We start from the raw sequence: 12,188 nt of genomic DNA on the forward strand, positions 1-12,188 counted from the left end.
AAAAAAAAAAAAAAATCACTTCAGCTTAGTCTTCCTGGATTTTTTCCATGCTTCTTCAAGGGCTGTCCTCCTAGCTAGAGATGCGTGTCTGTACCCCTTTGCTTCAGAGTTGGTGGACTCTGACTGGCAGCTGTAGAGACCTGTATTCTGCATAAAAACTTAAAGGAATCTCTTAACATGGGACTCTGAATTCTGTACTTTTGAGCTCTTCCAGCCAGAACTGACTTCATGGTTTTGGCACCTAAGCAGTCCAATTCCTAACCTTGACCAAGGTCTGTCTTTAGGCACACCATGAACCTCAAGTTGTCACAACAGTTTGCTTAACCTACACACTCAGAATTTGTAGAGCTGGAATGGTTTTATGTTCTAGCAATATACTCATGGACACATCTCCTGAATCATGGCAAACAGCCTGAGTTAGGCTAGTCAATTTAACTTTCAACTTTAAAAGCTCTCAAGAAAAAGCAGCTTGGAGGTGGGCTGAGGAGGAGGATGGGGAGCCAGCAGCCTCTTTTGACTAGAGTAGCCACCACCTGCATGAATGACAAGCTGCAAAAGCACACATCTGCACTGGTGCTTCCACATCAGAAACCTGGGTTAGACATTTCACACTGAGTTGTTAAGCGTAGTTCAGTGTTTTTCTTGTCTTCTCCTTTACTGGTTCCTTCTACGTCGATGTTTCTAGTTGAAGAGAAAGTAAAGGTAGAAATCTCAACACACCAAATTCTCCAGCAGATCAGGAAGTTAAAACTCCAGGCCAAGAAGATGGTAGTGCAGCAGGAGCAGCAGAACAAACGGACACCCAAAAGGCAGCAGAGAAGAGGGATGTACGGATGCCGCAGGTACCTCAACCCAAGCTGAATGGTCAACAGCAACCTGGTATCTCTTCTCAGTACCGAGCAATGATGCCACCTTATGTAAGTAGCAGTAATATGAAATCTCAAATCGGGGAACTGTTATTAGCCAGCTAACTTGAAACATCATAACCTTCCTCTAGGTCTTCTATGGTATGTTTCTAAACATTGCATAAATTAAACAAGCGAGTTTGGTTATTCTTTTGTATGCTGGAGTTCAGACTTGTGTGCATTTTAATTCCTTTTAAAGTGTTAGTTCTGGAGGACAAGCCTACATATAGTTGCAGGAACACGCTCTGTTGCCACATTAAAGCATTTCAGTCTGCTGGTAGGAGGGCTACTTGGCTTTTCACTTGTTCACATACCACCCAACCCTTGTATTAGTTCATATTTCCTTTCCTTTCAAAATAATGGGGTGTACAATCTCAATCTGCTATTCATTTAGTGCTCACTGGTAAATTGAACCTTTTTATAGCTCCACCAGCCTTGATCTTAATGGAAAGCAATGTTTTTTTGCTTCGTTCTTTTTCACTGTGTTTTGTTGGGGGCTTGGTTTTCTTGTCCGGGGGGGGTCAGTTGGTTGTTTGAGGGAAGGGGGAACTTGGTAATATCTCTTATTGGATCCACTGTGTATTTGGGAGAAATGTTAAACAAGCTCTGGGGGACCCGTACCCTTCCACAGGTCTGGGAAAGAGGTAAGATTTTTACCATGTCATTCAGGGTCATTACAAGCCCCATATACAAGTTTAAAAAAACATTAGAACTCATGCCACTATTCAAGATAAATTCTCTCCTTGAGTTACAATACATTCTTATTTATTTTCTTAATTGTTTTTGTAGTGGCTGCATTTGTAAGTGCATTATTCTTGGGTCTAACACTTTTGGTAATCTGGGGTTTCCTTTTCTAGATGTTTAATCAGCATCCCAGAATGGCATATCCTCCAATGCAGGGTCCCAGCAGGTTTCCTGCATCATCTGAGCCTAGCAGGTAAAAATACATGAATACCAGAATTGGGTGAGGTTCTGACCATTTGTTTGTGGGTAGGATCAGGACTGCATGCAGAATTTTGTATTAGACTTATTAATTGACCTTGTGTGACTTGACACAGATATTGCTGCTGTTTTTGTGTGTGAGAGACATGATAACTTTTGAAAGTTGCATCTGACCAATTCCAAACTTTAAGGGAAAATTTTGTGCATCAATGGGGAAAACCCTTTTGGTTAGAAGGGGGGAAATTACAACACTGAAAAGGAACAAAATGGAGGGCATAGAGGTCTAGCTGAGCCATTACTTCAATATCTCTGGCTGTCTCTAAACCATAGAACTAGTTGGTGGTATCCATTAATGCCTTTAGCATACCACCATGTTTTCAGCTCTGCCCATTCTCCTTTACAGCTTAACATATTGATACCAAATGCAATTGATCTGTCCTACAAAAAGAATAAGAATTGGGAAGGTGAGTAATAGGGGGTGTTCACATAGCCACCTGTGATATAGCTGGAAGATACAGAACTTTGCTTTGGGAAATTGCTAGAATGAGGCATAGAAGTTCTGACAGAGGAGACATAGGAATGGTGGCAATAGGAGAGATTGGGAGGTTACATGAAGATGGGTTGATAGTATATTTGCTTTTGTTATGTGCAAGGAGATCAACCAACAGCAGCTGTAGAAGGGTGCAACTCCCTACTTAGCAAGTATTCTATTTTAGTGGGTTCTAACAAGGTTCCTTCTGGGGTGCGTGCATGTGTAGCCCTGCACAATTTAATACGTGCCGCGCACTAATTTATTAATATCGTGCACCTGCCCAGAGAGGAGCTGGACTGCAGCGTGACATGGTGCAGAGAAGCAGGGGCTGGGGGCTGGTGCAATCTCTCCTCACTCCTCGCTCCCAGAGGCGGGGGCTGGGGGCTGCTGCCAGGAAACTGCTTCACTCCCCAGCCCTGAGACCATGTGCCTTCTCACTCCAGGAGGTGAGGTGGGGGTGGCGTGGGCTCTGCCAGTGTTGAGGAGCTGCTCTACTCACCAGCCCTGAGGCCACGTGGCCTCTGCCAGCTCTGGGGAACTGCTCCATTCCCCAGCCCAGAGTCCATGTGCCTCCTTGCTCCTGGAGCAGGGACACATGTGGAGCTTGGCTTCCCCAGATCTCAGGTGCGTGGGGCAGAGCAGGATGGTGCAGAACCTGGGTCTGCATCAGAGGAAAAGGAGCAGGCACAAGGAATCGTTCCTAACCATGATGTAGTTTGGGGGTGCTGGTTACAGCTGTCTTGGTCTAAGGACGTAGGCAGACAAGGGGCTTTGGGTAAATTTATATCACATTTACCCAAAGCGTTTTGTGTAACCATGACACAAGATTTCTGCATCATGAATGGGGAGTCCCCATTACCGGCTCCAGGGAACTGCTCTGCTCCCTGGCCCCCAGTCTTGTGCTTGGAGGATTATTGCAAAATCCATTGCATGAGGATCCATTACGTGACGATTCTAGTCTATTGGGCTTAGCGTAGTCTGAATCCAGGCTTAGCGAAAGGAGGAGGTGGGACCAAAGCAGTGCGCTCATGGACTAAAGTAGCATGCTCACGGATCACTACACCTTAGAGGGTACAAGTGGCCAACTGCTGTCAGCTGTACCTACACAAATGAGACATTTGTAGTTTTCTGCCTCCTTACCATGGTAAAACCACCTGATTCAAAGTTTTGTTCTTGTCTTAGACATGCACAGTAAGAAAACAGATAGTTTTACTAAACATTTATAAAATATCTAGTACAATATGATATATTTAGCTAAGCCAGTAGTGCTAACGGTTTTGGCCCTGTGAGCCAGATGAATTGGTGTGGGGCTGGTCCACAACCAGGATTGGACCTTCTGTCATCTGGCTAGGTTCAGGCCATGGCCCTGGGAGAGCTTCCTAAAATACATGAGGAACCCTGCAGGCTGGATGGCACAGCACCAGTGGCTGGACCTGACGTGCAGGCCAAGGATTGAGCACCCCTAAGCTAGGTAGTAAACTTCCTATGTCAATTAAGATAGGAAGATGATCACATTTGCTTAGAAATGGCAGGGGGCTGAACCAACCCAATGATCTCATGAGGTCCCTTCCAGCCTTAAAGTCTGAAATCTATGCAAATTAACTTATGGTTCTAATTGTAACTAAAAATCAATCTTTAGCAAAATAAAGGTCATTGATTTGCTTTCTTTAGCATAGCAGCTATTGTATACATACTGATCTTAGGCTTTTTGGATTATTTATTTTGTTCTAGAGGTCCAAGGGGAAGAGGACCCCCATCTCGGTGCGCAGAACCAATAGAGCGTCCATCCATCCTTAGTGCTAGCGAGCTCAAGGAGCTTGATAAATTTGATAATCTAGATGCTGAGGCTGATGAAGGCTGGGCTGGTAAGAATATTGTGAAATTCTAAAATCTCTTGTATGCATACGAACACTGCTGATAGATTAATCTGAGCTTTTATTTCCATAACAGGTGCTCAGAGTGAGGTAGATTATACAGAGCAGTTGAACTTCAGTGATGATGAGGAGCAAGGAAGCAGTCAGAAAGAGAAGGAAAGTGGGTAAGTTGAAGTCATAAGTCATATTAGTTATAGCATATGGGTGTCATAATTAAGGTTAGATCTTAAAATCCTTTAAAGGGAGGTCAGTGAATTGCCATTCTTGATCAGTTAATCATTCAAAAAATGAATTTCTCTGTATTGTGTTAGTGCCTGCAGATTCCAGTTGGTATTGAAGCCCCTATTTTCTAGACACTAGTTTGCTAGTAGAAATAGTTGTTGCCCCAAGTAACCTGCTGTCTAAGTAGACAAGACAAACTGAAGTTGGGCAGAAAAGGTACTATTGAATACATGCTTAACATAGGCCTTCAGTTTCATTTGTTTCTTTGATAGTGATGAACAAACGCCTCTCAAAGATTCTCAAAGCATTGACAGCCACAAAGAGACAGAAGAACGGTCTAGTAGTAAATCATCAACCCAGGCTACTTCACCAGGAGTAAAAGGACCATATGGCAAGAGCACTCAGCCTGACCAGGTTTGTATTTGTCACTTCTTTACCGCAAGGATATTCTCCAACCCAGAGGTGGGCAGTTATTTTGGGCAGAGGGCCCACTTACTGAGTTTTGGCAAGCCATTGACGGCTGCATAACAAGCAGCCAGGGGCAGATAAATATTAATTCCCTAAATTTTGAGGGACCCTGGGGGCCAAATAGAATGACCTGGCAGGCCATATTCGACCCTCAGGCAGCATATTGCCTGCCCCTACTCTAACCCATAAGAATCCTTAGTGTTCTTCCCCATTCTTCTGTGGGACCAGTGATTTCCCTGAAATCACTGCACAGTTGTCTGTTTTCATTTTGCTTACTTCCATCTTGTAACTCTTCAGTGGTAACCATTTAAGATGTCTCTGACCACTTTGTTCTCCAGAACTGTAACTCATAACTAAAACTATAAATGGAGTTGCATACAGAGCAGCTTTTCTCACTTAATTGTTCCAACACTTCTGATTTTTCCTTGAGGTAATCTCTTCAGATTTGTTTGAAAGATACAAAGCTGAAGTTTAGGTTTTCCCAGTGCACCATATCTCCCTAAACTTTTAAGCAACAGGTCTTAGATGCACTGTAGAAACTTCACACATCAGATGGCTTTTTCAGGTCTTGGTTTATCCTACAGCACTGTGATGCTCAACTCACCTAGCTACACCAAGCTAGATGAGTAGCAGCAATTAACATTTCCATGACTCTGCCACTAAATTTCCAGCCTTTCAGGAAGCACCATGATCTGGATGACTTGGCTGCCCAGACCAGATCTTGGTCACCCCTGCTATAGCAGAAAAGATTTACAAGCATCTAATATAAGGTCTCTGTAGGACTTGTTCTTGTAATGTGTATTTCTAGGGAAGCAAATTCTGGCAAATTGCTTTAACATTTTACTGAGGACATTAGCTTATCCTTTCTGCTTCCACCAGCTGCAAGATGGGAAAGACTAAATCGGCAGCAAGGAAACCTTTAATTTCAATCGAAATATTATTTGCTGTTAATGTAGAGGGAGGGGGTGTCTAGTCTTTTTTGCTGAATTGAAGTGTTAGGACTTTTTGAAGGATGATGCCTTCAGTTAAATCCAAGTTATGCCTGTTGAATATATGAAAATCTGAGGGTATAGTTTAACTATTTAAAACTAAGTGAAATGGTTGTTTTAACCTTTTTTGCCTGTATATACAACTTCCACAAAGAGTGCAAGGTGGTTCAGTTTGAAAATGCTGAATTCAGCAAGGAAGCATTCTTAATTTAGGCTATCTGCAAGTCTGACCAAACATATATTCCAGCAAGCAAATTATTCCCAGTCCTGTGTTTTGTCCTGTAGGAGCGGGGTTCGGCACCACTACAGCCTTCTGTACATGAGAGAGGCAGTTCTACGCTTCCCCCCAAATCTATTTTACAACAGGTATGAGATGATGGGAAACTGAGTTGTTGGGCATTCGTGCCACGTTGCTATGTAATAGTGTGAAATCCAGTCCTTTCAGCACCCCATCTTGCCTCACAGACCTACATTTTTGCCTGCAAAGTGAGTAGGTACCGTGTCAGAGTAAATTTAAATGCTTCTGTCAACTTTATGGCAGTAACTTTGAATTTCTTCTACAATATGGAATCTCAGAATTGAATAGTTCTCATGATTCTTAAGAAATCTTGGCACTGCTAGAAGTGTTTTCTTCCTGTCTTTCCAGCCCCTTTCTATGCTCAGCTGCTGGGAGAGGTGATAAAGCTCTGCATCCTGTTGTGGGAGGGAGAGGGATTCAGGAATTCGTCAGCTGGGCGCCGCACTTCAGGAGGGATGTGGACAACATGGAGAGGGTCCAGAGGAGGGCCGCTCGCATGATCGGGGGCAGCAGGGCAGGCCCTACGAGGAGAGGCTAAGGGACCTGAACCTGTTCAGCCTCCACAAGAGAAGGCTGAGGGGGGATCTAGTGGCTGTTTACAAACTAGTCAGAGGGGACCGGCAAGCATTGGAAGAGTCCCTGTTCCCCCGAACACCACCATGAGTGACTAGAAATAAGTCACAAGCTGGCAGAGGGTAGATTCAGATTAGACATCTGGAGGTGCTACTTCACGGTCAGGGCGGCTAGGATCTGGAACCAACTTCCAAGTGAAGTGGTGCTGGCTCCTACCTTGGGGGCCTTTAAGACAAGGCTAGACCAACACCTTGCTGGGGTCATTTGACCCCGGTACTTTTTCCTGCCATGGCAGGGGGTCGGACTTGATCTGCTCAGGTCCCTTCCAACCCTACCAACTATGAAACTGTGAAACTGTTTCCTAATTCAGAGCATCAGTCACAGTTGCATTTCCTAAGTGCTGTATTCATACTGGTAAAGATCAGTAAATCTGAATTACAACAGGAATGTCAGACCAGCCATGTGCCCCTTCTGCCTCCACGTAAAACCTACTCATAAGTCTGTGGCCGAGATCTTTTTTTCTATGGGTTCCTGTCAAACATGAATTTTAGCATATTGCTATATGGTCAGTTAGTCTGAGTGCACAAGACTTGTTGTTCTGTACTCTAGTACAGGGTGCTCAATCCCTAGCCTGTGGAGCCATGCCATGTAGCTTACAGGGGTCCTTATGGGTCTGAAAATGTAGGGTCTTGTGAACAGTGGCAGCTATTGCTGCTCCTCTGCCAAATTTCTGCATTAGTGGGGAGCCCCACAGGCTGCTTAGCAGCATGCTCCATCTGTTCACAGAGGTGGTCCAGGGCCCAGTCCAGGGACACAAGGTTACTGGAGGTGGCATGGGGCCAAGGGAGGCAATGCAGGGCCCTCATCCAGGCTCATGGAGACCCACATCATTCATCCATCCTGGGGGCAGCAGAAGCTTGACCATCAGTGCTCTAGTAGATTTACTTTACTTTACCTTAATGTTGTAGCACCCACCTCCAGATCGCCAGGCAGGACCTGGAAGACAGGGACCCTTTCCACCTAAACCAGTACCAGATGAAGACGAAATTTGGAAGCAGAGGCGAAGACAGCAGACAGAAGTATCAGCAGCTGTGGAACGAGCCCGAAAGCGGCGAGAAGAGGAAGAGCGAAGAATGGAAGAACAAAGAAAAGCAGCTTGTGCAGAGAAGCTGAAACGGTTAAATGAGAAGTTTGGCTGTGTGACAAAACCCTCCCGAGAAGACACTCTGAAAGCAAGAGAGAAGGAAAGGGAGCGAGAGAGGGAAAAGGAAAAGGAGAGGGAGAGGGAGAGAGAAAAGGAAAAGGAGAGGGAGAGGGAGAGAGAAAGGGAGAAGGAAAAGGAGAGGGAGAGAGAAAGGGAAAAGGAGAGGGAGAGGGAGAGAGAAAGGGAAAAGGAGAAGGAGAGAGAAAGGGAAAAGGAAGAGAGGGAAGAAAAAGAAAAACAAGAGCAAGAGAAAAAGCAAGACAGGGAGAAAGAGAAGGAAAAGGAGAGGGAAGAGGAGGAGGCAAAGGTGGAGGAGGAGAAGGCAGATGAGAAGCTGGAGCCTGAAAAGCCTGAGCCTCAAGAACCAGTGATAACACCTGTAATCGAAAAACAAGAAAATGAAAGCAGAAATAATAATGAAGAGAAGGGTATGTATGAATTATTGCATGTTGTCTCTTTTTTTTTAAAAGAAGCCACAAAAAGCATAAAAGGTTAATCTGTGCAGCCACTGTACATGGCTCTGCAACATGTTGCCTGGTACGCTGGCATTGCAGATTGGCAGCTGGGCCCTGACATGCTTTGAACCAGTTAATTGGAAACATGAAAGAAATAATTCATGAAACCCTGTATATCCTGCATTTTTAGCAAGCGTTGCAATTTTTGTTGCCTTTTGCAAAATCTTAGTGTTTCTCTAGTTAAATGGGGGCTGGAGAAATCTGCTTCAGTCAGAGGAATGCCATTATACAAGGGAACAAATTTGATGGTGCTGTTCTTTCAACCCTGCACTGCAGAAAAGTGAATGCAAAAAGCTGTAGTAAACAAATATTTAAACTTTACCCTTTCCCAAAAGTAGAGCTTCATTGTCAAATCAGGATTATTTAAATACCAGCACTTAATTGTATAGGCAAATTCTTTTTTAAATAAAGTGTACAACTGCTGCAAATCAATGTTAGGATTACCCAAAATAAGTCAAACATTTTAAGATTCATACAGAAGTGTTAGCATGTTAACATAGCATTATCCTATAGTTTATAATCGCTTTTAGCAGAACCTCTAGTAAAATAGTTTCCATGTGTGCGAGTTGAATTAGTAGCCACTGACCTTTGTCTCAAAGGACTGATTTTCTTCATTTAACCTCCCCTTTCCATTCCACTCCATGCCATTCCATTTTAGGGTTTTAGAGCACTAAACTCCTAAAATGATAAAGTATGCAGGCTGCTTTCATTTGAGATAGGCCAAATTAAAAAGAAAGGTCTGATCTGGTATGCATATCAGTGTCTAAGTTAAAACTTGCATGTACAACAATTGTAAAAGATGCAAACTTATCTTTGTTTTGCAGAGAGTCCACCAGTCTTTACCAGACAAGACAGTGGTCGGAATGAAAAAGAAAGTTCACAGGTGGCTCACGACAGTGATCTGGATACAGGAGCCCAGCCTCGTCCTGCTGTTTCATCAGGCTATTCTAAACAGTTTCAGAAGTCACTGCCACCAAGATTTCAAAGGCAGCAGGTAAATAACCAGTACATAAGCATCAAAAGAATGAATGGTGTATACATAAGAACTAAGTAATAGTTACAGGTCTGACCTTGGAGTTTCTGAGCTTCAGACTCATGGGGTGATAAGTTTCTTTAAAAGCCTCAGATACTGTTTTTCATCTTCCTGTATTATGATCTACAGTATTGGCAAGAGTACCTCTGGTGCACTTTATCTTTCTTTTTATATAAAGGCAAGATATCTAAAAGAGCAGAAAATAATGAAAGAATTATGAAAATGTGATTCCTTCCCCACTCTCTTGCTGCGAATAGCCAATTCATATATACCCGAAGAGGTATATATGAATTGGCTTTCACCTTTTACCCATGGTGAAAAGGGGATTGATATTAATCGGGATTTCTTAAAGGATTCTTGCAACTTGTAGAGGCCGATACCTAACATTCAAAAAATAACTTACCTGAAAAGTAACCTGCAACATCTTTATTTACTTATTTTTACTGTGTTAACTGAACATATAGTAGTTTGTCCTGCTTTTCACTGAAAACCATGCAACCTTTGTTAGTCAACATTTGACAGTTTGTTCAGTTTTGGTTTCCGCCCTTCCTTCCCTTCCAGGTTATCCTCTTAAATCTTTTATTTATGTATCCAGAGGTTTTGATTAACAATACAGAGATGCGTAATTTAAATTTTTTTTGTAATGTTGGATTTGTTATGTAGGAGCAGATGAAACAGCAACAGTGGCAACAACAGCAGCAACAGCAGCAAGGTGTACTGCCACAATCGGCTCCATCACAGCCTTCCAGTGGCCCTGTCCCTCCTCCCCAACATAGACCACTATACCAGGCCATGCAGCCCCATCCTCAGCATTTAGCTTCTATGGGCTTTGATCCACGGTGGCTTATGATGCAGTCTTACATGGACCCGCGAATGATGTCGGGAAGGCCTGCAATGGATGTGCCTCCTATGCATCCAGGTAAAATCTAGCCAGTATTTTCACTTCAGTATTTGCAGCGGGTTTGGCCCAGGAGAAAATTCTTTCTCTTGTCCATTATTCACACAGTAGCTGGAAATGCAAAGAGTTATACCAGTACTAAAGCTTGTAGCACATTAATCGCATGATGGGATCTGATTCTCAATCCCAACAGTTGTGCCTCCATGGCAGGATGTGTGATTTCAAGATCAGGGATTAGATCCCAGTTGTGCTATTTCTACTTGCCAATTCAGGGTCGAGCCTGGGATCATGGTCTCGGGGTCAGGACCAATAATCAGTTGATGGTCAGTCTCAGCCCCCAGATTTCATGGGAGTCAGATTGAGATTCTGGTGTGATCCTAAGGCTGGAACTCTCAATGAAGTCTGGGAGAATACAAGAACAAGTTTGAGACTTGCTGCCATCCCAGCCCCAGGACCTCACTAAGATCTATTTCACAGTTCCATTTACCAGAATATCAGAAAAACAACTGCACGCAGTTTTTTGGGTTTCTTTTAAACACCCCAGACTTTTGGGACCCCAGGATTAGGGGAGAGAGGTTCCTTGATCTTGTGGGGTCCTTATGTCCTTGGTATGTGGGGGGTTTTTAATGGTCCTGGTGCACAGGGACTCTGCCATTAGGGGACTTCTCTCCAATCCCTGAGTCTCCATGGCTGGGCTGTGTCAAGGTCCTTGCTCTGGAGCTCCCTGGGAACTGCAGGGCAAGGTAGTCAGCCTACTGGGTCGTAGAGATCCATGCAGTTCCTGTGACCCAGCACCCCAGCCTCAGCTGATGAGCTCTCTTCAATTCTGCACCCTGAAAATAGTGAGGTGCAACCTCATGCAAGGTTTCACCACCTGGCTGTGAGCCTGCCAATGTTGGAGAGTTGTCAGCCATCTCCACCAGGCTGTATGACGAGGCTACCCTGGCAACATGTTCAGTTTAAGGCCTGATGATAACCAGCACAAAAATGTGTAATACTTTTTGTGGTGGGCTTCCCATTTTGTGCAAATCATTAATTGCCTGAATGTGTGGCACAGTTACTATTTATGATGATTAACAGGTTAATCGTGCCTTAAGACCAACATCTGCCAGGGGCCTAAAATGTTTTTATGCAAGTATCAATGAGAAAATCCATGGCTATTCTTAAGCTTTAGCACATGTGCATGTATTGCAAAATTAAATCATACTTTAATGCTGTGTTGCAGATGGTTTTGGCTATAGTTAGGGTTGTAATTAACATTTCCTGATAAACCTTATTTTGATTAACTTGAATGTGAAGCTTGTTAAACTGAGTGATATAGATTCAAAACTTATGACTAGCTTATAAATCTTCAGAGTTTTTCCACATATCAGTAATTGGATGTTAGCACCTTTGTTAAAGTATGCATTTCATGTCTTCTCAGTAAGGACATTTTTAAACCCCAAGATTTGCCACTTGGATTCCTGTTGTAGGAGCTATTATTTAAAGATAAGGAAAGTCTGGTTTAAAAAAAAAAAAAAGATGTTGCAGTGAGCTGAGGAAAAAATGATATCTATGGCTGTGGGAACTGGGAGTCGCTTCATGGAAGGAAATGAGGAAAGAGGGGAAGGAAGGACAAGCAAGACTATGGCAGTTTGAGCTCTTCAGTTACAAAAATATTCTTTTCACCTACATTTCTTTATAACCATGGATTGAAAAATCCCCCTGCCCAAGAACATTAGGCAAATGCTGTTTA

The 12,188-nt window shown here is 43.4% G+C and overlaps 1 protein-coding gene across 14 annotated transcripts in view; it reads left to right on the forward strand.

Moving 5' to 3' along the window:
• Positions 1-12,188, forward strand: part of PRRC2C (proline rich coiled-coil 2C) — a 95,342-nt gene that overhangs the window by 23,701 nt on the left and 59,453 nt on the right. For all 14 annotated transcript variants that reach the window (XM_019501913.1, XM_019501919.1, XM_019501916.1 and 11 more), the window contains exons 6-14: positions 736-917; positions 1,763-1,842; positions 4,111-4,244; positions 4,330-4,417; positions 4,748-4,889; positions 6,218-6,298; positions 7,772-8,435; positions 9,347-9,516; positions 10,219-10,474. In XM_019501913.1, coding sequence (XP_019357458.1) covers positions 736-917; positions 1,763-1,842; positions 4,111-4,244; positions 4,330-4,417; positions 4,748-4,889; positions 6,218-6,298; positions 7,772-8,435; positions 9,347-9,516; positions 10,219-10,474 — 1,797 coding nt within the window. The remainder of the gene's footprint in view (positions 1-735; positions 918-1,762; positions 1,843-4,110; positions 4,245-4,329; positions 4,418-4,747; positions 4,890-6,217; positions 6,299-7,771; positions 8,436-9,346; positions 9,517-10,218; positions 10,475-12,188) is intronic.

This window comes from Gavialis gangeticus, unplaced genomic scaffold (genome assembly GCF_001723915.1).
Source record: "Gavialis gangeticus isolate Ggan-Ray unplaced genomic scaffold, GavGan_comp1, whole genome shotgun sequence".
Lineage (NCBI taxonomy): Eukaryota > Metazoa > Chordata > Crocodylia > Gavialidae > Gavialis > Gavialis gangeticus.